Source organism: Schistocerca serialis, chromosome 3 (genome assembly GCF_023864345.2).
Source record: "Schistocerca serialis cubense isolate TAMUIC-IGC-003099 chromosome 3, iqSchSeri2.2, whole genome shotgun sequence".
Classification (NCBI taxonomy): domain Eukaryota; kingdom Metazoa; phylum Arthropoda; class Insecta; order Orthoptera; family Acrididae; genus Schistocerca; species Schistocerca serialis.
Genome location: NC_064640.1, coordinates 993,220,917 through 993,247,560, shown reverse-complemented (window position 1 = coordinate 993,247,560; position 26,644 = coordinate 993,220,917). Strand labels below are relative to the sequence as shown.

At 37.8% G+C, this 26,644-nt stretch overlaps 1 protein-coding gene across 6 annotated transcripts in view; it reads right to left on the bottom strand.

The window, feature by feature from the left end:
- The window catches only part of LOC126471441 (tetratricopeptide repeat protein 39B-like), a 318,277-nt gene that overhangs the window by 96,233 nt on the left and 195,400 nt on the right, over positions 1–26,644 (bottom strand). For all 6 annotated transcript variants that reach the window (XM_050099614.1, XM_050099612.1, XM_050099617.1 and 3 more), the window contains exons 3-4: positions 23,916–23,944; positions 9,978–10,082 (exon numbers count right to left, since the gene is read on the bottom strand). In XM_050099614.1, the coding sequence (XP_049955571.1) occupies positions 9,978–10,082; positions 23,916–23,944 (134 nt within the window). The remainder of the gene's footprint in view (positions 1–9,977; positions 10,083–23,915; positions 23,945–26,644) is intronic.

Here is a 26,644-nt window from a genome sequence, read left to right as displayed (position 1 = left end):
CTCTAACCTAAAAAACCCCCATGTGCACTCCACACGTACTCCACTACCCTTGTAGCCACTTCCGGCGTGTAGTGCACGCCTGATCTATTCAGGGCTTTCGACAAGTGCAGCAATTAGGGGGACTATTGCCGCCGCAGTTTGTTTATGTTGGCTAAGTGTGGACACTACAGCAGATGCTTTGCTATAAACAGGAAGAGATCACCTTGGCTCTGACTGCAGTGAGCGGACATTACTGCCTGCACGTTCTTGTAGTAACCAATGCCGGTCATGGTGGCAGACCAGTTCTAAGTGCTTCAGTCTGCAACCACGCGACCGCTACAGTTGCAGGTTCCAATCCTGCCTCGGGCATGGATGTGTGTCTGAAGTCCTTAGGTTAGTTAGGTTCAAGTAGTTCTAAGTTCTAGGGGACTGATGACCTCAGATGTTAAGTCCCATAGTGCTCAGAGCCATTTGTACCATTTTTGAGTAAAAAACATGAGACTCAACTCATAGGTGCCATGGAGGAATTGGAACGGGTATCAGAATATTAACCAGTGATGAAATGTCCATTCCATTTGAATCCCAAGAAAACAGGAACCTTCTCACAAAGTAATTTGAAGTGATATCAAAATTTATGCAACACACAAAAATTAACTGCAAAGCTTCCATGCTCATATTACTAGCATACAAGGAAATAATACATCTTGGAAGCGTGTACTTCATTTCCTTCTCTCATATCAACGCCCTTGTTTTAGTATGAAGTGAGAAAATAAGCACAAAAAACTAAAGTTTCTGAGAAGCATGTAAGTCATTTCCTCTCCTCATATCATAGCTTGTGTTTTAGTATGAAGTGAAAAAATAAACAGTTTAGAGTTATGAAGCATAATATGACACCAGATTCTTATCATAGGACCTATCGGAAACACAAAAACCAGGGAGCTCTCCATTCTTTTGTCCAACAGTCCGTTTCCTTTCATGCATTATTACCGCTTGCAGATTCTTATTTAAGGGCTTGCGGGCATCAAGTTCTTCAGCAGAATGGGCCTTATGTTATTGTGCTAATTACGGTATGGAAAAAATGGAACAAAGACGAGTTTCCCTACAGCAGTGAAGATATTTGCACATGTCTGTATTCAGCAATGGCTGCCAGCTGCCCTGACACTTTACGGAATTGATGCGGCAGGCAACACAACTGCGAGTGCACTTCAGACTTCATTCGGTAAGTCGTCAGAAGACGGACGGAAACATCAAATTAACGTCACTTTCCGAGTCATATTCAATCCAAAATGAGGTGTTGTTAAAAGAGCTGAGTGTTCTAGCAATTACACTTTGATAATTCCCATGTGAGTATTCCGATAGCCAAAAGAACCCGTTAGTGTGAAATCATCGGGAACTACATTAATATGAAACTGAAAGAACTGTAGACAGTACGTGGCCTCTTCCCTTCATTGGGTAACCTCTTACCATTATTTAGGATTCTCTCTGTCCTAGGTGTAATGCAAACGGAACTTGACATTCATGAGGTGCTTTCCACTATTCTTGACAAACATCAGCAGCTTGTATTCACCGCGTGTATGATAATAATGGTACAGGTTGTCAGTGGATGTTGTGGTGTTATGCAGTCAAACTGCTTACAGTAATGGTAATAGTGGCACACATAATCTAGCGCTGACTACCTAAGTAAAGATAGTGTGGTGGCGTCGTCACTTCTCTTTATTTGGCATCAGCTTCACTAATCTGAATTAATGAACATAGTATTCCATTCACGAGCTGCTAATGATACAGTATGACTACAGAGATCATTATGCGGATATTAAATTAATTCTGCAGTGAACTGCTTGACAAATATTATCATCAGCTACGCGGCTGAAATGACTCACTACACAGGTACTCTACTTTGCACTTGGTTAAGTGATCAGCTCGCTGCAATTCTAATTCTACTGTTCGTAAATACTTGTATACTGACACTGACCATTCGTTATTTGACTAAATATGCTCTACAATCTGATATGCATGCATATGACAGGGGATAGCGCCATCACAAAAGAATGACTAAGGAATGGACGCCGCTGAAGCCCCGTTACGTTGATGGCAAGACAAATGTTCGCATATCACCTGTATTGCCTCAAAAAACAATTGTATCTTAAATAACAAAGGACAGATGTCCACACTGTCACAGGGTGTTGAAACACAGCAACGGCAGCACATTAAAATTTGTGCCTGACGAGGGTTCGAACCTGGACCTTCTGCTTACTAGGCAGACGCGTTGAGTATTGGGCTACCAGGACACAACGGCCAACCTGCCTGCAGGACCTATTTACACACGCTCCTCGTCAGACGCAAATTCCCATGTTTGCCGCATACCACATACACTGTACCCCTCTGTCCATTATTCCACTCGCTTGCAGCCACACTGTATTTTCACGAGGGTTTGGACGTGACGTGCATCTAGCACTAAAAAGTTTCGATGGCCCGTCAAGACCTGAATAATTACACACGATGTTTCAGGAGGAATAGTAAATGATATAGGAGGTGGTAGTATAGACAAACTGCAGAAAAAATTCCATATAACATGTGTCCAATTTTTATTGAGTACATACAGCTGGGTTCAATGCATTTTCGTTTCGTTTGTTGGTCCTTACCAGACCCCGTTGTCTACACTTCCCTGAAAATGAGCTTCCAGCATTATTGGATAAGGTTCCTTTGTCTACAAGAATGCGTATGCTCCTCCAGCATGATGGGGCTCCTGCATATTCTAGCCGTCAGGTGACAAATCTTCCAAACATAACATTTCCCGGATGATGAATCAGTAGATATGGGCACTTTTCTTGGCTACCAAGGTCCCTGGACCTTATCCCTTTGGATTTTTGCCCGTGGAGATGGTTGAAAGGCAAAGTCTACAAAGAAAAAGTAAACCCAATGCCGATTTGATCGTTCGTATTACGAATAGTGCAGCACTCATAAAAGAATACAAAGACAACCTCAGAAGAGCTACACTTGGTTTTATCAAGAGAAGTGCATTGAAGTTGGTGGGGGAATTTTTGAAAATCATCTTTGAACGTCCTCATTTTCCTTAGCTTTGAGTTTGTTAGGGTTACGTACTGACAGCTGTATCTCTGTACTCAATAAAAAGTACACACATTTATATGCAATTTTTTTATGTAATTCGTCTATACTACCACCTGCAAAAATATCTACTGTTCCTCCTGAAACACCCTGTATATGCATATAGAGCCTGGTTAGGCACAAGTTTTCATCTGCCGCCATAGCTGTGTTTTAACGCCCTGTGACAGCCAGGACATCCGTCCTTTGATATTTAATTGATTAACAAGGCTCTCTGTTTTGAATCTTAGCGTCTATTCTTTCCGACATGTCCAAAAGACCAGACACCGCTCGTGTGTTCTCTCTCTCTCTCTCTCTCTCTCTCTCACTCACTCACTCACTCACTCACACACACACACACACACACACACACACACACACACGAGATTCTATCTTAAGTCCTACTCGGAAAATGTTTGGCAGCTCAGTAATAGTGACGGACTGAGCTGAATTAACCTACTCATTTCATAGTTGTAATTTTCTGAGCAATTCATGCTTAATTAGTCACAGCAATTTGGAAAATTTACGTTTTTGAGATGGTTACTTTAGGCGTTAATTACAGTGTATCTCATAGTTTACTTTGTGGGAAACCTGCTTCTTTGTGCCCTAGCCTATATTACTGGAACGAGTGAATGGTCACATTCTTGACAGCTCACTGGATGTGCTACTGCAACTGTAGCCAAAGATCCAAATCCGCTGGAAAATTATATTTCAAGTCAGCTGGCTTTGCTCCTCCCCTACTATCACTGGAAATGAACACAACGAAATTAAGTATAGGAATCCTACGAAACCCTTGAGTTCTTCATACTGTGGTGCAGTGCAGATAAAAAACGTAGTTTTTCACAACTATCAGACAAGATATGGAGGTTATCACTTTCTACTAATTATGAATGCGTTATTAATTGTTGGTTCATATGAGCTTTTATGCCATTTATTGGAGCTACTTTTTGAATGTTGGACTGGGAACAATAGAAACATCAGATTTTTGCCATATGGAATATTTGAATTCACCTTAAATGTTTATGTTTCGAGCAACAGCAGAACAGCCATCAGAAAAGCTGACAACAACAAGCCAGGTCATGCCTGTCTTCTTGCAGATGTGACAATAACAGTGATCTCAGTAGCAATATTGTATAGCAAAGATAAGCTGCCAAATCACCCACCACTGGAGAAGCTCCAAAATTTTGAATCGCGTCTGGTGAATACACTTTCAAGGTTTCAGTCCGATTAAGACAGTAAAACACAAATAATAGTTGCAGGTATTAATTTATGACATTTCGCTTGCACTCAGTGCATCGATGTATTGCAAGTAATTACACTCTAGCCCTTCAACCTAGTTACAGAAATCCGAATAAGACTCATTGACGTATAATTAGGATATTTCAGCCCTTGCCACCCACAGCTTTGAGACGAAGTTATAGTCACTTCGGAGGTCACTCACAGAACACGTCAGCTACCAGCTAGTATCCTTCCTGGTAGTATAACTGAAACTTGTCAACAACGCAGAATATGTTTGGCAACTCTGTGACCGATGAGTTACTTCCTTGATGGCACAGAACTATCCTACTAAATTCGCTTGATATTATCGTGTTATTTCAATTGGATAATGTGAGGATTTTCTCTCGAGATGTGATATAAGGATATCAGTTAATGCTTTTGAATCCACGAAAGTCGTCCGACACGGGAAATACAACTTGTCTCTTATGTGCCGATTTATATGCCATACTGGCCATTGTGTCAATAAGTAAGCCCCATATCCTGCACCTCTTCGCTAGCCCAGAGGTAATGTGTCAGCCTACCAACTACAAGCTGCTTCCATTCGCAATTCGAGACTCGCTGAACATCAGGTTTTTAATTCTTTTGTAGCACAGCTACAAGCAGGCAGATAAAAACTCGATAAGGGAATAGTAAGACAACGCTCGAGCAAAATTCGTCTTGCTGCTTTCAGTACCCCATAATGTCAGAATGAAGACCCAATGGTACTGCAAAATTCATAATGCCACGTTTGTTTTCTGCCGACATATTTTTCATTGTTGTGAATACATAGTTTTATCTATGAACTGCCACATTTTCATAACACTTGAGTGTGTTGCAGGACATGAAGTAAATACAGACCTTCTCGAAGTCAGAAGTCGGTAATATCCTACTAATTCGTGTTAAAATAGGCACAATCATCTTACAGACACTTTGTGCTTTATTATGCTAGATTGCCGTTGTAATGTTTCTATAGTAAATTGAATTTGATATGTATCAGTATAGTGAATATTTTAATTGCATCTTCCATTAGTTTATTGAATACAATAGTAATTATTAGAAAGAAATTAATCAGCTACAGTATATTCTTTCACAATATCTAAAACAATCTGACAATGCTGAAAGTAGTTTACAAATGCCGGCCGGTGTGGCCGAGCTGTTCTAGGCACTTCTGTCTGGAACCGCGTGACTGCTATGGTCGCAGGATCGAATCCTGCCTCCAGCATGGATGTTCGTGATGTCCTTAGGTTGGTTAGGTTTAAGTAGTTGTAAGTTCTAGGGCACTGATGACCTCAAATGTTGAGTCCCATAGTGCTCAGAGCCATTTTTAGTTCTCCAATTCTATGCTTGTAGAAACCTGCAGGGTCAAACGATGCCATTAAACCAGTGTAGTTTGAAGAGCATTTTCGTGCAGAAATGAGTTGCCTTGGTGGTTGATCGATCAGGAGCAGGAAAGGTAAAATTTTATGAGTATGCGTTCAGAGGAACAAATGCCTGATAGATGACTTCCCTATCAATCTCCTGGATAGTTTTGTTTCTCAAATCAACGGAGTGTGTTATCATGCAGTAGCACACGTGATGCAGTTTTGTCAGTTAATTTTCTTGTGCTGCGACCAAACAGTGTCTAAGTTGTTGGAATTAAATTTTCAGATGTGATGGACACATTCCTGGTGAAGAATTCTTAATGAAAAATATTGCAGCTATCAGATGGAAAATATTATGTTCACACTACTCTTTGCTTGAGTTTATGTCTTTTTGTAGGACTCAGCCTTTCATTTCTTGTTAGGAAATTAACAATAAAGGCATCATAACTCGGCACCAGCAACAGTATTGCATAGGAATGCTCAATGAGCAATAATAATCACTCTGTTGATTTTTGTTGTTTCGAATTAGAGTGTGCAGTACTCCTACACCTGACTTCTGAAAGTTGCATGTTGAATGCAAATGTCGCATGATAGTTAAATGGTAATTCATCAGTTATATCAGTAGTCGAGACTTCCTTAATGCAGAAAATCATTCATGACAGAACTATCTTTGTTAAAAAAAGATTATCTTTTCTTGGCGTATTTTTCTCAAAAGCACTCGCGCTATACACAGTTCATATTTTGCGATCTGTCACCTCTGCATTTACCCCTCTATTATACCAAAAGTAAATATTGTGTTGCAGATGTTACACTTTTCTTCACATGCGAGCCAATTTTAACACGCTTAACCATAGTTCATGATTTTAAAGTATGTGATCTCCAATCTTTAACTGTGAGATGATAATTAGAAGTTCAAATTCGAAAATGACAGCTGATACACACAGTGACAGCATCGCGCTGCGTTCACCTGGGCGGCACCAGATTTCAGGCGGTGGGTGGCATCTGGCCAGTGCCCAGTAGCTGGTGCACCACGAGGAAACGCTCGAGTGTAAGCTGTTCTGATCATGACGCAGCCACAAGCTGTCCTGCGGAATTCTTTCTGGAAGTTTTTATTATTTCTGGTGCGTAGAATGTAAAGCGCAAATTATGTTAGACGTTCTATCGGACTTTAGACGAGGGCTGAAATATGGTTAAAAAAAAAAAAAAAAAAAAAAAGGTACACTCAGATGTGAACACGCGACTCTTAAGTTTAGAATGAACGAGCATTACCCCTACACCACAGGCTCAAACAACACGGGAACATCTCGGAAGTAGCGAACACTTCCTCCTGACACCTCCACACTTACCGTGTTGCCAGATTATGCAGATGGGCAGACTTAGCATTGGCAGTGGCAGTCGGTTTTATTGGCCACCTTAAGAGAACGATTCGGACTTAGTCTCTGTGCCGGCCAGCAGTCAGTTTTTATGTCTAAGACTGTACATTAAAAATGTTATGTCTTGGAAAATCATACAGAACAGGGCATATGTTGATAGGAAGTTTTTAGTTCGGAATCACCAGTACTATCATCCCCCACAGTATATACTCTCAACTCACCCTGTATATACTAAAAAAAAGAAAGGAAGAAGAAGAATAAGAAGAAGAAGAAGAAGAAGAAGAAGGAGAAGAAGAAGTAGAAGAAGAAGAAGAAGAGGTGCAAAGAATGGGAGACTAAGTCATGGCCTATGACATTACACACAAAGATACAAGCAGTATATGAGCCATAATCACATTCTCATATGGATAGAAACAGGAAATGCCGCTCACAGACATGGGGAAAGGACTTGTAATTTCTATTACAACCCTGTTGGATTAAAAAGGCACGAGTTACACACAGTTTGATTATAAAATCAGTTTTACCCATTATATACGATCATCATCAGATTACTGTTGCTCTAGTGGCAACAGTATAGGGCAGGCTGTTCCACCTAGAGTACCTACCTGTGGGCCCACAGACAAAGATGGGCAGGGGGAAGACAAGGAGGTGGACAAACAGCTGATGCACAGACATCTTGCAGCAAGGCCGTAACCTACGTCATTGTACTCCACTCGCCAAGTGCACGTGGGCAGGGATGGCCGAGAGGCCTGCATGTGCACAGAATTTGTGCAACATGACGGTCTGGCAGGTAGCCTACGCTATCTCTACCTGCCTGTGGCAGTGCTGAGTGGTGTCAGGTGGGTGCCCTTCCTTGATGGTATCACACTGGAACAGCCTGCTTTAAAGGGTTTAAAGTACCATTGGTCACCACAATGAAACACAAAGTGGCATGTGTATGATCCAATGCACACAAACTGGGGTACATTGGATCCAACATGTGTCACTTTGTGCCTGACTGTGGAACTTAGTATTTTCAACCCCCTCCTGTAACTCGTTGCCACTACTGAAATGATAATCTAATGATGATTGTGTCTGATGGGCAAAACCAGTTATAAAATCAAACTGATTGTGACTATTTTATCTGAATATTATTCACAATGGTCACTGTGTCCCCAGTAAGCCATGTCTGCATTTAGTTAACATGATAAGATTAAAAATTAGTCTTAAGATCTTGTACAAAAGTATGTTCCTACAGAAGAGAGGGGACTCCATTGCAGTGGTGGCAGCAGCAGCAGCAGCAGCAGCAGCAGCAGCAGGTCAAATAAACAAGATAGTCAAATAAAAAAAAAGGAAGTAAAGAAAAATGACAAAAGATTATAATATTGACAGATAATACTGAGCAGGCAGTGAGCTGAGTAAATTTGTGCAGTCTAGTACTTGAAGAAGTAACAAAGTTATGAATTAAAAGTGATACAACAATAATGAAAATGTGAAGTTGCATGACAAGTATAATAAACAATGAGCAGGAGAAACCATCAAAAGAGACATGAAAGGAATGAGGGAGGCAAGAAAACATGGTTTAACACTAGAGACAGAAGGGTGGCTAGAGAAACTGCCTGAGAAGGTAGGCAAAGTTAGTAATACATAAGAGGAGAAGGAAGTGGAGGTGTAGTAAGAGAGTCGTTGATGACAGAGTGGATGGGGAAACAATTAGTGAAGGTTGACATCTGGCGTGTTGAAGCAGGAAAACAATATTAAATGGTTCAAAATGGCTCTAAGCACTATGGGACTTAACATCTGAGGTCATCAGTCCCCTAGACTTACAACTACTTAAACCTAACTAAACTAAGGACATCACACACATCTATGCCCGAGGCAGGATTCGAACCTGTGACCGTAGCAGATGCGTGGTTCCAGACTGAAGCACCTAGAACTGCTCAGCCACAGCGGCCGGCTATTAACTGGTAAGTTCTACTTTTTTTTGTAGAAAAATGGGCTGGGATACGGCAGCAATGCTCTGATCACAGCAGATTTTCTACCACTAGTTTTCTGAGAATTATCCACATAGAGATTTTTCCTGTGGCCTAGCAATGAAATGAACAATTATGCTGTGATCACCCATACAAAGAAAACTATACATTGTTCACCTGTAAGTGAATCGCATGTATTATTTGCAGAAATATTTTTAGTTTTCTCCAGAAAGGTCGAGAACACCAGCAGGACAATTTTTGCATAATATATCAAGTACATTTCCTCTTCAGGATGTCACCAATGTGACTGACAAAATGACATTGTGGTCAGCATTGAACAGGATTTAAAGGCTGGCTGCTGTGATTTCAGCCACCAATGTGTGTGTGTGTGTGTGTGTGTGTGTGTGTGTGTGTGTGTGTGTGTGTGTGTGTGTGTGTTTTTCAATACAGCAATCAATTACCCCTGTACTTTTTGACAGTGATATTAAAAGTTGTGTTTATATTGAGAGAGCAAATATCACTATCTTTTGACCCACATGGGTGCTGTCAGTTTTAATGTGTCCTTCAAACGTGTGTGAACAACATTTTGGAATTAGATAAAATCACCTTTGGTAACACTGTAATTATTTGCTAAGACCAATTTATAGATGTTCTCTCACTGCCTACTATTATTTACATTTAAAAATTAATTTTTTTGGCAGGGTTAACATTTTATCTATTATGTGCCATCTTATATCAGTTTTTGCCAATGCCATCTATAAGGTGTCATAATATCTACATTGTCTAGCCCAAAGCAATTATTTCAGGACAGCAAACTGAAAAGAACTTTACAAATATTATGAATTTGTTTAATCAATTGTTAAGCATGATAACATTGCACTGTTTTCTGCTATTTAGTTACACATGTTTCTTAACATGTGGTTATCCCATGATAAAGACACTGCACAACATACCAAGGTTCCAGCGTTCTTCGTGCCTCATCAAACTTGTTATTGAAAAAATAATTTACAGCTATTCTAGCTTCATTTAGGGCAGACTCCAAGTCCATGCTACTGGACCTAGAACAAAAATGAAACATGAGGCGCTGAATTGTAATTTCGTTTCAGTACTATGCTACAACTTATTGCTTATCATTGTATGCTAGAAAATTCAATAACTTTGTGTTATATGTCAAAATAACAGTGGCAATACCTAGAGCTACAGTCTGAAGGCAATTTTCATGCAAAATTTGACTATTGCTCAATCTATTTGTGACTGCTTTAATTTTACAGATGAGTCCAGATAAATAGTTATTTAGTCATACAGTTATAACTCTAAAATAAGGAATCTTTTTTCAATCGAATATTGCCCAGTAACTCAAAAGCCATTTGGTCCTCTGTCAACAAATCTTGCTGTAAGATGTTAAGCAATAGCACAAAAATGTATGCCCAGTTACAAAGAGTGTAAAATATATCTAAATAATGAACCAGTTTGTGATAATGAGACTCCACTCTGTTGTGTCAAAAAATAAAGGCTTTAAGAATAAAATTCAGACCAGCTTATACAAATTCTTTGAACAAAGCTATCACAGCTATAGTTTAAAACTTATAAAAGTGTCTTTGACTGAAATTTTCTTTTAATTTTATGACTGGTTTTAAATGATATGATCATCAGAAATGTCTGTCATTCTAAACTATTACTTAAAACATAAAAAACTTGTAGCCAATATAGGTATCACAAAGAAATGTAAAGGCATAATAAAAGTCTGCTAGAACCCCCAATGCAGGTATCGAGAGCATCCAAGCTATTGTGGCGCATCCACTGAAGGTGCAACTGCACCAGGATGTAACAAAGGGCTGCTAGGGCATGTTGAGTATGAAAAAACTTCTTTTAGTGTCTTGCTTTTGGACACACAGACACCAATGATAAACTGATGGTCTGCCACTGCAATACCAGGAAGCACTGCTCTCTGATCAAGACCTCAATCACTGTATGAAAGGGTCAACAAGTTATTTACTAGACAATGCCAGGGCTTCATATGCTGATTAGCATTGACGCTTTATCAAATTCCGTATGTATTCTCCTCATGGTCTAGAAGTTGGCAAGGATGTTTGCTATTCAGGAGCAGCCAGAGTTCATTGTTACAGTTAATAGGCCTTAACAACACATTCCAGAAGTTTTAATTACTTTCCACATGGGAAGATCAAGGAGCTACCTGTTACATCATTCCATTCATAGTCCAATAATAGTGCAGAATGGACAATGGATTTTTCAAGTACCTCATGATCACAGCACAACGCCAGTCAACAGCAGCATCCCTGTAGAGCTCTTACATAACACCATATGACCTACACCTTCCACATCCAGAGGACCACCATCAGGCTGCTGCCTAAATACCTTTTTCTTTCTCTGGAAAGATGATGCTTCCATTTCAGCCAACATACAACTCTATCTGATGTTCATTTATATCAATGAGATGCACATAAGATATCTTTTAGCAGTCAAAATTGCAATAAAGTGGCTACGAATTGTCGTATGGGTACCAAACGTTATAGGAATGATGTCAGACTGTGCACTGCAGGATTTGCATTTTTAGTGGTGTTAATATCATGACTTTCCATTAGGCGCTGGTATCAGTATGGCGACATAGGTTTGAAACACGGGCAGCAGTGTGAATTACAGTCACAGTCAGTCAACATAAATCTGGGCAACGTGCGCAGGGCTTTATACTTGCAAAGCTGTTTTATCGAAACAACAGCAATACTGCCATCGCTCTTTGCAAGGATTGACACATTAAAGGAATACAGAGAGAATTTCTTTCTGCACCAGGTTTGAAGAACATGACTCAGATGTTCAAATTAACAGGTGATTTGGGAATTCTCTTTGGAGAGACTGACAGCCAATTGCACCATAAATTGTTGAAGTTAATGCTGGCATGACTGAGAATGCTGGATGCAATGTGTGATCCTCAAGCAGTGGATGAGTTGTGTCACAATAGCTGAAAATTCCATGGTTCATCATTCAAAAAGTCCCATGAACAATCGTGAAATAGTATCTCTGGTGCAGGTCCAGGTTGTCATGGACGCAGATGGTTCTTACACTGAGCAACTTTTGTAACCTGGAATGTAAGCATGGTGTGCAGTTAACAAGTATTACCCTCTCATGTGGAAACTAAAATATGTTCCTTTAAATGATTTAGTCATTATTTCTCTTCTGAACTTCCTTACAAATGTTCCCACAAATTTTCATTTTCCTATGATCACTCATTTTTCATGGGGTTCCTCTCAAGTAATGAAAGTTTAATTATAACCACCCTGACATAATGCATGATGTCTTTATCAGCATACATTATTTCTTGTTTTAATCTTTATTAAATATGTATATGGCTTACATTCACTTAATATACCATATACTTCAAAAAGTATGGAAGGAAGGAGATATCAAAGTTTAACATACCCCTGATTACAGGATCACTAGAGACAGAGTACAAACTTGGATTAGAGATGGATCGAGAATGAATTGCGAGGAAATAAAACACCTACAGCCTACTCATGTTTTTATTTTATTTTGTTTTGCTTTCTTGGGACCAGTTCCGGTGCTTCAATGCGCCATCTTCAGATTGTAATTGATGCAGAATGGGTTGATACGATCCCTATATGTATTGCATCAGTTGCCAGCATAACTGGATATGCAGATAATCTGAAAAATTGTGTGTCAGCACTTTAACCATCGACAGGAATTGATGGAGTGCTGACACGTCAGATTATCTGCACACACACACACACACACACACACACACACACACACACACACACACACACATATATATATATATATATATATATATATATAGTTTATATTTACCCGTTCCGCATCAATTACAACCTGAAGAAGGCGCATTGAAGTGCCAAAACTGGTTCCAACAAAATAAAATAAAATCATAAGCACAGCTGTAGGTGCTTTATTTTGTCACAATAGTAAACAGCCATCATCCCAAAGACCTCCTGCCAAAAGGATGGACATACAGACACAAAAATGAATTGATCATGTCTTTTTTAAAGGAAACATCCCACCATTAGCTGTAGGTGATTTAGGGAAACCACGTGCAACTTAAATCTGATGGCAAGTCAGGGATTTGAAATGCCCTCCTCTCAAATTTGAGTCCAATGCACCACTTTCATTTTGGAGATTCAGATGGAATATTTGGGTTTAAATTGTGTAAGACACCAGTTCTGTTGTGTGTATGCTCGTAAATGGTTTCCTCAATTGAACATTAGAAAATGCCAAAGGAAAAGATAGGAATTCCCAAAACGAAAGGTTTCCAAGTTTTTCAGTTCATAAAGTATGCATCTGTACTTAAATTTCACTGTGTGTTCCTTATTGAGTTTGATTGTGATCACCTGAGTGATGATATCACTTTGAAAGCAATCACTTAGGGACTGATGACCTTAGCAGTTCAGTCCCATAAGATTTCACACACATTTGAACACAAAGCAATCACTGTCTTTGTAAAACAAAGAGTATGGGGGTAACCAAGAGTGTCTGAACTGAACATTGAACATGTATGTGTCTTTTGTACATACTAATAATATATCTGTTTAAACAGATAACTGTCAATTAACAGTGTCAACGATTTATCGGTAATAAGTTTCAAGGAAATGCTAGTGACGTTGGTATCATTTAGAGTTGCTCCAAAGCCCACAGTCCCGGACTTGCACAAGTACAAAAACAAAATGTTGGTGCACAGAGGAAATTACGTCATATTCAGTGATGAATCAGTGTTTTATAAAGATGGAAGATGAAAGATCTGAGGTCATAAAATCCACAACAGAATACTGTGTGCAATAGTGACTCTTCAAAATTCATTGTTTTCTATGCCCTATATGAAGGATAAACTTATGGTCTGTTGAAGTATCTGATCAGACTTGTTTATGCTGATATGCTACAGCTAAGGCTATTGCTGTTTTCTCAATTGTAAGATTGATCAGAGAATTTAATTTGGCAATAAGGCAGAATACTTTCACACCAGCAGAACACTGCACATTGCCCACAACTGGATTGGTCTCTGGAGAATGAATGACAGGGTTGGTTTGTCATGACTTCCACATTTACCCAATCTGATACCATGTTGTTTCTTTCTTTTAGTGTTTGTTGAGGGTATTTGACTACTACCACCAGATGACATATTTAACTTGAGAAACTGAATGGAAGCATCTGTTTTATCAACTGCTCTAGACATACTGTTCTAGACATTCTGCTCAAGGTAAGGGAAAAGAAACTCTCCCACAAACTGGATGTGGGCTATTTTCGAATGATAGTTACATTGCACACTTTTGGGGTAACATAGAAAAGCTTTAAAACCCTAGTTCTCTTTTTGAAAGAGACTGTAGTCTGCAAAAGTTCATCTCTGCTTTATGCAAGTTTTGTGATCTATGAACAGAAGTAGGCAAGAAAAACTTCTGTTACTAAATTATTTTATTGCCAAGTTATTTTTTCTGTCTATAATTTTGATGTTTGAATTCATGGAATAAAAGTTTGAATGCACCATTGACTGAACTTCACAATTACACGTGACATGGCTCTGCTTTGTATTAACGAGCATATTTTACAATGCCCTCTTTCAGATCCCAATAATCTATCTAGTAATGCCTCTGATATCATTAACATGTTTATAGTGAAATCTGCTAGAGAAAAGAAATGCTTGCCTTTTAAAACCACACTCATATTACATTTCTGAGTTACAAGGGAAACAGTAGACACCTAAAAACACACAACACATTGATGCCACATCATCTTTTTAGTTTTTATTTAATCTTTCATTGGCTGATATCTCAAAGGAGTCAACATATCCTCCATCTTACTTGTTGCTGGTACATAGCAAGCAGTTAAACTATTTGTAGCACTAAAAAGAATTTTATGCTTACTACAGAATCCACATATGTAACAATATTATTAACTTTACTTTTCAATGGCGAATCAACATTAAGATAATTGAAGTTGTGTGCCTGGTTTACAATATACTGAGACACTCCTAGTATGTAGTTAAAAACATTTCATTTTACCACCACACTTGGAATCATGCAGACTGAGTTGCAGCACTGGCAATTTGATCGAGTCTCTAGACTGGGTAATTATTACTTGGATTGGGAGGTACAATTACAATTAACAAAGCTCCCAAGCTAATTGCTAGCCCCAAGAATCAGTTTCTTGTTTCAACAACACGATAACTGTTGTTATTTCGTATAATTTTGCTCAAATAAAAATAAATGCTTACCTTGATGCATTTGATTTCTCAAATGTAGGCAGTATGGAATATATCTTGTGTATTGTTGTGTCCAGTGCCATTTTTCTCCGAGACAGCTGCAGACCTAATTAACTAAGTCTCAACACTTATGATCTTTACAATTCCTAAACAGCTCAGTTTAAACAAGATATCAAAACAAAATAGTATATAATATAAGTAAGATGTATGTAGCAGTGCTTCACTTCTGAATTTTGGAAAATTTTAAGTGTTCTGGACTGCAGTATTGTCGATACTGATTACCATCACATTTAAAGCTGATGTAGTGATGTTGCTTGATGTTCTAATATCACCAAAAACACAGCCTGTATCAATACTGCAACATCTGCTAACAGATTCGTTAATGTGATGCAAAATAAAATATGTAGCAGTGTTACTGGAACAACTGAACAGCAAACTAATATTGTAAAAACCAGTAAATTAATCCATGATCACCGAAGATCAATTAGCCACATTATAAATACAACACACACTAAGTTGAAGTAAATTTCCCTGATTGAATGCAGATAACTACAAACCACAATATGGAATCAATAACAGAAAAATCGCTAAACATGCGCTAAAAGAGCTCGGAAAAAAATGGCACAGCATTGGTAAAAATATCAATGGGAGTATTAAGATTAGATTAGATTAGATTATTTTCTCCTAAGGTATGTACACGAATCTAAAACGTTCATATGTAGTTTGGCTTTGTGATAACAACTGAGATAAGATTATGTAACAACTTTTAAAGTTAACTAGGTTATTCCACTCTAAAACTGATAGCAGACCAATATATTTTATTCACCTGGTTTGTACATTACAGTTCATTAACAAGCACTGAAATGCACAAGAAGTTTCTGCTTGCACACAAACATAATTACAAAATTATTTTGTATTTCTAAATTCACAGCTTTTGACAATCAAAATAGGCAGTATCTTGTTTGAATCCACTTACAAATCAATTTTGCAGTATTATATATTCTCTTTCTCCATCACACATCCATAATGGTGAAATTTTTTTGCAGCATTTGCAGACATTCCAATAGTTAGTTGGCTACATTCCACTCAGAGATGCAATGCTGTCAAATTATGTAGTTTCTGAAGTATCTTTGTAAATAGTAACACAATATTTTATACTTAATATTAGAAGTATGTACTTTATTAAAACAGATCTAGGTGACCTAAAAATATACGATTTGACCAAAAGTTTCCAGACATCCCATAGAATATGTACATGTCGTGATGCATATCTTGGGTATATGACTACAAAGGTTATACACTATCATTTTACATGTATTTTATATCAGACTATGACAATGTAGAGAACTGAATATGTTTCAATGGGACATTGCTGTAGGGATCTATAAGTTTGTAGACTCTGACAGAATTTTCACATTTGCTGACAATGCTCCTATAGTACTTTCTGGATGTTTCTTCTTCAAATCTAATCATTGCTCTGGTAGTCACAAGAAATTTCCACACAAGGATACCAAGACTAGAGCATACTGTTAGAATCTTTGAACATGTATCATTGTCAAGTACGTGGTCCAGTCACATTAATGGAACCACCACCTATGTTCGATGTCAATGTGCAATAACCACTCACAGTTGGCAAGTGGCAGCACTACCACTGGACGGTACAAGAAGTTTGTGGAGGGAGGAGGTGGGGTGGGGGGGGGGGGAGGGAAGGGGGAAGAAGTAATGTGGAAAACAGTGCAGTCATTGTCATAATGTGGAAATAAAGCAATTTATCTGATGCTCAAAAGGTTATGATCACTGGCTTTTGGGCCACTGCAAAGTTTGCAAACTGTGCTGCTGCAGTTAAAGTATATCATGCATAACAAAATGGTGCTACACGGGTCATAGGGTTGAATCACAGTTGCAGAGATGTGTATGGGTGAGTATACATGCAACTGTAGAACAACGTATTGCCCAGATGAACAAGGTGCTGCCAACAGTGGCTCCTCACCAACCGTTCAGCAAACATTGGTGCGTATGGGCCTCCACAGCAGGCACCTAGTTCATACACCGATGCTCACTGCCATTCAGTGGCGATGACGGCTGAAAACTGCAAGCCGGTATTGAAACTGGTCATTGAAGTCATGACAGGTGGCCTTTTCGGATGGCGAATGGTCATTGGAGTGTACGACGTAGAACATCTGAAAGCAAACACACTGCAACAATTGCTGGAAAAGTTGAGGCCAGAGGAGGGAGCATAATTGCCTGGAAAATGTTTTCATGACACTCCCTGGGCACTCACCATTCTGGAAGGCACACTGGATCAATAAGAGTACGTGTCTATCCTCGGGGACCGTGTCCACCCCCACATGCAGTTTGTTTTTCTTCGGCACAGTGGCACCTACTAGCAGGACAATGCAGCGTGTCACACAGCTCGCACTTCATGTGCACGGTTCACAGAACACCAGTATAAGTTTACCATACTCCCTCGGTCATCGGACTCACTGGATTTAAACCCAATCGAGAAACTGTGAGACTCCCCTCTATCAGTCTGTAAGCACCGTGGATCCTCAACTGAGAAACCTAGTGCAGCTGGCCACAGCAATGGAGTCAGCACGGCTCCACATTTCTGTCGATACCTTCGAGGACCTCACTGACTCTCTTCCTGCATGTCTTGCAGCAGTACAGACCGCAAAATGTGGTTCGTCAGGCTTTTGATAGGTGATCACATTAATGTGGCTGGACACTTTATTTCAAATGACAGCTGCCTCAGGTCAGTTACTGAAGTCAGTGGTGGAACAATCTCTTCAGATAGCACTTACTTTCATGGTTGTCAAGTTGCCCAGCTGCATCACAAGAAAGAATTGTAAAATCACTTAAAATGGTGCAAAGTAATCATATTATTGGACTGTGATGCAGTAGAAGTAGTTTTATGAAGTAGTGAGTTATAGTATGGGATTTAACATTAAGATGGACATGTTCAGACTTTGAACAAGCCTGCCTACTGAGATTTCCTTTTTTTAAAGTTTGGTTATTGAGTCTGGCATTTTATGTGTAAGCATGATAATATTTCTATTCACAAAGCAAGGAGAATTACATAATTGTTTGTAGGAAATTGGATTAGATTTGCTGGAATAACTTGTTCAAAGACTTTTTGTAGCAAAAGGACATAAGCTTATATATTATTGATTATACAGGTGGGTCTTTAAGAGGAACAGTAATAGGTGGCATCAAGCTACTGATACTGTTTGTTGGTTTCATCCCGCAACGTAATGACAACGTGATGTGTGACAACATATGAGTGAAAGCAGAAAGGGAACAATAACAGCAACAATATTTATTTTGTCTGTATTATTTACTGGAATGTATGTTGTGGTGTCAGTCTGAGTGTAGTCCATCCCAATGTCTACGTTAGGTTAGGAGGGGACAGCCTGGCTCTGAGTTGCAAAGCCAACAAATGTGAACACAGAATCTTAATGTGGTGACATGCTGATCTGTAGTGTGGCCCAAGGTCTATGTTAGGATGAACACTGCCAGTTAAGTTGTGAGTTGGTGAAGCAGTATTGAATGCTTCAGTTAATCCAAAAGGTGTGTGCAGAACTATGTCCAAATAGTGTACTTAAACATCACACAACACAATTCGTGCACTGTCTGTCACACACAAATGGTTTATGACATTCAAAATATTTTTCACTTAATGGCAAGTTCAGTGCAAATCGGTTTGAATGTAGCTACTTGGAGGAAAAAACAATGACTTGTCTAGTAACAATGGCACACAAAAAGATTGAAAACACTGGCACGAGTTCTGCATAATTTTTTCTACAGTGTAGTGCTAATTACACGTTTTGCTGGATTAGTATCTTTAGTACTTTATCGGCGAGATACCAGAGTCAGAACTGAATCCTAGATTATCATTAGAATTTTATCCAGCTAGCTTTTCTGACGTTCATCTGCCTTGTGTGAGAGATGTGTTATACGGCAGATGCTGCCTGTATTGTGAGAAAAAAGCATTGCAAATTAAAATAAAGGGATGTTGAAGTTTATTGCTTCCAAAGCAATGAGTTATTTAAAACATGTATTTAATGGTACAACCTATACAGCTTGTGTCTACATTATTTGCATGCACTTCAAGCAACACTGTATGAGGAAAAGAGTCACACTGTGCATCACATTCCACATTAAACTACAGGATGCATAATCACTGGCTGAAAAAGATGGTTTGAAGGCCAGAAGAAGAGCAGAGCCCGACAATCACAGTATAAGCAAGTCTAATAAAGCATTTCTGTGTTCATAAAACTACAGTGGATTGATAACTGCTTGTTAACACTATGGTGTCAAAACAGACAGACTAAAAACACTATTTGCATACAATAATTATTCCACCTATATATGAAGACACAATGTGAATTAACTACTTTTGTAGGAACATATCCTCTCTCTCTCTCTCTCTCTCTCTCTCTCTCTCTCTGTCTCTCTCAGGACAGGACATCGTTTTTTCATAATACATACAACACCTCAAACTTAGCATGAATTTAATGCATTTTACAATAAATTTGGTCTTCTGTATATAAAATATTGCTTCTTTATAACCAATGCATTTTCTTAACCTGCAAAGTAATTGGGTCTCTGATGTAATACCAAATGAAAAAAAAAAGAAAAATGTTTTAAATAACTCATTGCTCTGGAAGCAATAAACTTCAACAACCCTTTATTTTAATTTGCAATGCTTTTTCTCACAATACAGGCAGCATCCGCTATATAACACATCTCTCACACAAGGTAGATGAACATCAGAAAAGTAATATAGCACTTTCTGCTAGCTACTTTAAACTAGATGACCGCTTAACTCCCACCGACTGTCTCGGTTGCTGTTTATGAGAAGTCTAGCATTCTCCTGTTATGTACTTTTCCTACCACCTGTTATTCCTACATATGTTCAAAATACCAATTTGAACACACAGTATCTCTTCAGTCATAGTCCATGTTTATCAAAAGTTAAGTTGTACATCCGTTTCTCATTAGAGTCCTCTTTTTGAAATGCTACAATCTTTTTTATGTTCCCACCCATTATCTAATCATAGTTTTCAAATCAAAAGTGAAACATGTTGTTCATTCTCTCTGAAGGGCATTGTTTAAAGATGAGAGCTCAGTTAAAACATTCACATTAGTGTTACTGAGTGGAGCTGACTTCTCCATTATCCTGTTTAACCACAAATGTCATCTGCACACCAATAAACTACAAAATTCACTATCTTGTAAAATATTCTATGTTACTATACTACCAGTTAAACTCAACTACAAGGAACAGTTACCCACAAACGCGGCTAGTGGCTCCGCCCCCACATCAACTGGTAATGGTAAAAAAAAAAAAAAAGGTTCGCACACATTATATAAATTTTTCAGAAATGTTCAAAAACAAAATGTAAACAAAGAACTAAAGCTCGCTACCACATTTATTTACATGTGTGTGTACAGCTGCTTACAACATTAAGCTATTGGGAAATGAAGGCTTTCAAGTTATCTTTTAGAGCAGGCTTCCTATCACTTTGAATGTTTTCACTTAAATCTGTTGAGAATTATAGAAATTAAAACCACTATTCTAGCAAATTAGTAAGCATTTACATGTATAAAGTACTGAAGACTGCGAACACCCAAGTTCTATGGATGCATCTCGGTAACACAATAAAAATGGCTTAAACTTTTTGAGTAGGGTGTTTTTATAGCAGTAAGTTTGAATTTTTAATCCATACCTTTCTGTATCTTTGGAAATTACACAGCAGAACTACTATTTGTGTACTCCTTAAAGACACCTGATGTGGTGGCTGATGGGGGCTAGCTCAACTGATACAAACCAAAGGTACTCATTCGGCACTGACAGCTTTCCCTCACTGTCAACCTAGCCTGACTGGTTAGCAGTGAGAGCTGAGTTGAGTATATTGTCTGCTTTTGTACACTGAAGTGAATATGACACATGGAAATAAAGACAAATAAAAAATGAGGCACCATGAAGACAACACAGAATGGTGACAATAATGCTAGTGTACACTGCATTGTACACTGGGCTAAGGCTGGTAGTGACCTGAAACAAGTGAACCATCAATTTACAAAAATGTAGGTAAGTCACCTCCTTCCTGTGTTTTCAAAAATTGTTGAAAAGGTAGCTTACAACAGAACACTAAACCACTTTTCTAAACACAACCTTTTAACAACCACTGAGTTCGGCTTCCTTCAAGGATGCTCTATGGACAGAGCAATGTAACTTCACAAACTCAGCAATGGTAGAAAAAAATTAGCCTGTTGGCATTTAATATGATCTTGCTAAAATTCTCATAACATTTTACTAGGAAAACTATAACATTATGGTGCTAAATGCTTTCCTCTTGTGTGGATGGAGTCATGTCCACAGAAAACAAAGGTTCATAGTTAAACCTGACAACTGGATAAAAATTAATTTTGCAGTGAGAGAAAACAAATACTGATAGAGGAAATAGAAAAGATACAAAGATGAGCAGTGTGTTTCATTACAGGTTCATTTTGTAATGGTGAAAGCATCATGCTAACTCCAGTGGCAAATGCTGTAAGACAAGTGTTCTGTACGATGTTGTGGTTTATTGTTTAAGTTCCGAAAGCGTACATCCCTGGAAGTGTCAGCCAACGTATTGCTCCCTCATATGTGTATCTCGTGAGTATTTGAGGACTTTTTCAAAGAAGTGTGATGTTTGGTAACTGTACATATTGAAAAAGTGCACGAAAACATCCATACTAAACACAGCCACAAGAATGGTGCAATAGGCTTATAACAGGTTCACTTCAAATAACTTGACTCACAGTCTTTTTTAGAGAGAAAGGGAGGGAGGGAATTGTGCAAATCCAGAAAAAATACAAATACCTTACATGTCCCAAAAGTAGATAATAGGTGGGTGGTATTCCTAGGGATACAGAGGGATAAATCAAGTTAGCACTAGATGGATGCATTAATCAAAAGCTTTGTTCTGCATATTTAGTGTTTAAAAATCACTCTCGTTGGGCTGACCTACTGATGGGATTACTAGTATACGTTCCCTTAAATCTGTCCTATGGCACAGTTTTCTGGGGAAATGTAATTAAGATTAAAAGTTTTTTTTTATCCTATAGAAGGACGCAGTAAGCCTAGTTACCCAAAATCAGCTTCTATTCCTTTTTTAAAAAAATAAGAAAACATCGCAAAGCCAAGAAAATGAGTGCCAAACATCAAGGCTTCTGAAAAGAGCTCTGCTTGAAGTTTATGAACTGGAAATACTCTCAAGTCATGCTATTGTATATAGATGATTTATTTATTTTAATTTCATTACTTCTGAATTGATCAGACAAATATGTGTCAAAACATTCAAAATGTGTACGTATTCTGTATTTGTACGAGTGGCTTTGTAGCTCTGTGTGTAAGTGTGAAACTATTACAAAATTATTTTTCTGTTCTCTCACAAATTTCATTTGTGGGAATAGTCAGTTTAGTTTTACTATGGTTCACATGACACATTAAACTGTAGGTTCCCCCAAATTGACTAAATGTGCTGGTTCACTGGATGAAGGTTTTAGTAAGGCATTGAAGTTCTAACCACACAGGAACTGTGATATTTAAACCAATATTTGGCTATACTGTGTAAAGCATCCGGTCATCCACTAAGAGAGTCTTCCTTGTGCAAAGCTAGTTGAATCCACAGAAACTTTCTTCTCATTGTTTGTTTCACTTTCTGTCTCCATCTGTTAAAATGATTTGTCTTTAAGGTCTTTCCTCATTACTTGAGATGAGTTTTATGAGACTCATGGTTATGTTGTGGTAATAGTTTATTTGCATGCCAATCCAGTTACTGTACAGGTTGTCGTCGTTATCATCAAGTTCATATCTATATTAACCTTTCATGTCACTGACTAATTTTTTATCCAAAATATCACTTAATTTTCCAGTCAACAGTTTGCTTTGATTAAAAACTGTGTCTCAGGTCCTCTCAACATGCATACTGTGAAACATACTTCATTGATTTTATACTTATTAGTCAGTTAAGTCTTGACTCATGTTTTTAGACGCATGTAAGAAAGGAAGTAATGTTATGCAATTTTGAAAATAAATAAACCTTTTTTAATGTTCTGTGTCATCACATGCAGTTGAAAAGTCAGAGTAATGCTAATATAAATAATTTTTAGCCTGAAGGACAGAAAATTATGTTTCAAAAGGAAAAAAAAGAGAGTTAACAATTTGAATGTCTGGCATTGACATGTGCATTCAGTAGTTTATTTTTTCTACATACTATAAATCCTCAGACTCAGTGGATCACAACTGTGCAGGGAACATTGAGTACATACTTATATGAACGCAGAGGACTTTAACACAGGTTACTACAGATCTCAGAGTCTTAGTCAAATTATATTTTTAAATTAAAATGCTACTGGCAATTTTTTCCAAAATACTTCAACACTTTCACTTTATTCAGAAGCAAAATGCGCACGCACGCAGATATATATTGTATATAAACAAAAGTACAACAAAACTTTGATTTATGTCTATGAAAATTAAATTTATTGTAAGGACGGACTATTATTTGTATGATTCAAGGAGCACAATAACGAAAAAAATTAAATGAGCAAAAATATATCTATTAAAGAAATTATATATGTAGTATCAGTAAATACTTACATAGGTGGAGTTTCATAGGCATCTTGGAACTGAAACATAAAATTATTTTCTCCTCTTATACAAATACTAAAGTACTTTAAAATTATACAAAAACATTCAAAAATCATGAGCGAAGTATATAACTGTTTAAGATAACTGAACAAGGGGCAAGAGATACACACACATTGCAAGTTATATACTTTTCCCTTAGGTCCATAACAAATACCTGTATTTTAAAATGTAAACTTTCTATCCAATTGTTTTTCAGGATGATTGCTCTGGTAAATTGTTTTCTGATCAAGGTTCCCAGTGGAATTTAGTACTTGGGATGTCAAGCATGATATCTTACTTGAAATACTGTATTTCATGTGTGGTGTAAATCATACATGCCCAAAAGACCCATCTAAAAAACATTCCGTTGCTGCAAATTATGCACTGCGTGTGTTTCATACCATGCAACTTGAAAGAAAAAAGATTTACTTAGGCACATATGGGCATTAATTTTATTTCCGTTTTAACATGACACACATTTCAACACAGAATATCACATGCCAAACTGGCCATAAATAAAATGAATTTGTAGTTATGGCTAGAAAAAAATATGAAGGCAACAAAGAAAATATTGTATGGACACTTATTTACAGTATATTACTCAATAGAGCAGAAACATGGCATAGTGGTGGGGGAGTCTATGACGATTATCAACCATGGGAAATGATTTTATGAAGGGAAGTTTTTAAATATCTATGCTTAAACAGAAGATTATTGAAATTCTACTGGAGTAGATAACACCTCTAAATTTGTTGACACAGTGCTGTGGTTCTATAACTGATGTACTCTGCCACATCTTGCAGTGCACGGAACTGTGCCCGACAGACTCAAATATGCTGTTGTGAATCCCCTCTTCAAGCGGGAGGGGGGGGGGGGGGGGGGGGGGGAGAACAGACGCTACACACTACAGGCCAGTTCATCTCCCAACTTTTTTTCCAAAGAAAGTAGAAAAGCTTGAGCACACCAGAATTTTGGAACATCCTGATAGATTTAATATTCTCGGAAAAAGACAGTTTGGTTTCCAAAAGTGTCAGTCAACTGGACAAGCAATCAATACTTTTACAAATAAAGCTCTAGAGTCTCTAAATGACAAAATGGTGAGAACATGATTATTCTGTGGTTTGTCAAAAGTCTATGAAACACTGTAAAATATCAAATATTATCACAGAAAGTTAACCTTTTAGGGATAAATGATATATCAAATAAGTGGTTACAGTCATGCCTCAAAGATAGGAAGCAGAAACTAGTATTAGACAGTCTAGACGATTTTTGTGGTGGTCTGATTTCATCAGAAGGGAGAAGCATCAAATGTGGAGTGGCACAAGAATCCATTCTTAGAACCTTTGCTGTCTCTGATATTTATAAATGACTTGCCACAATGTACAAAGCTACAGTGCCACTTTACTATTTTAACTAACTATATTCCATTCACAGCAACCACCAAAACTAAGGAGGAACTAACTGTTAAGTATGCCACACAGGCAATAGAAGAGTTGAAACGATGAAGTTCCTGGGTTGACTGCAGAGTAAACTGGTTCCATCATATAATAAACCTTGACAAGAGACTCAGCTCATTGATTTTTGCCATACTTATTACCTCTGAGTGTGGAGACTTAAACACTATGAAAGCAGCATACTCTGGATACTTCCATTCTCTAATGTCATATGGAATTATATTTTGGGGAAATCAGTCACTGGCAAAGAAAATATTTTTGGTCCAAAAACATATTCTAAGAACAATGAGTGGTGTAGTCTGTAGATGTAGAAACCTATTCCGAACAGCAAAAATTCTTACTACTACTTCTCAATTTACAGTTTCACTTATGTGTTTCATCAGTAAAAATAACGGGTTGTATAAAAGAAATGGTGAATATCATGACTGCAAAACAAGGATAAGACACAATGATTGTAAATGTCTGACAATGATGGAGAAGGATGTGCAGTACACTGGCATAATTTTATAATGCTCTCCATCCACATATGAAATGTATGTCTGATAACAAATCCACATTTAGGGATCCTCTCACCCTGGAATGGTCACTTTACAGCCTGGATACATTTCCTAGTCACAGTGTAAAAACATCTGGAAACTATAAATATACATGCATGACATAATATAAATTAAGATTGAACAATTATGTAGACACCGATATTCTTTTTTTTTTTTTTTTTTTAAAAAAAACTTGCAGTGTGTAATTTATGTGTAATACAAATGTGATCTAGTATTACTGTCATCTTCTTTGTACCATTACTATCTTTGTGTTGATTGTTTAGAAAGGTTGCATAAATTTTCATAATATAAGAAAATATACGAATTGACACACACTATGTCCTTGTGAGCTTATGACAGACAGATTGAAAGAGTAAGAAACAAATAAAAAAACAATAAATAAAAGAAATAAAAAAGATAATAGTATTAGAAAAAAGATACCCTTGAAGCAACAGAGAAGTGTTGGTTGAAATGGCCACATGGAAAAAATTGGCAAAGATTGATGGCCGTAGAAAATATGGTTGGTTTGTTTGTTTGTTTTGTTATAGGGCGCAAAAACAATTGTGTTCATATGTGCCCGAGTCCACACTATAGAACACAAAGACAGAGGGGAGTTAAAAAAACGACTATACATCAATCCCAACTGACATAAGAGAAGACAGCTAAAAACAGGGACATGGAGAAAGGGCTACAAAAGACACCATACAGA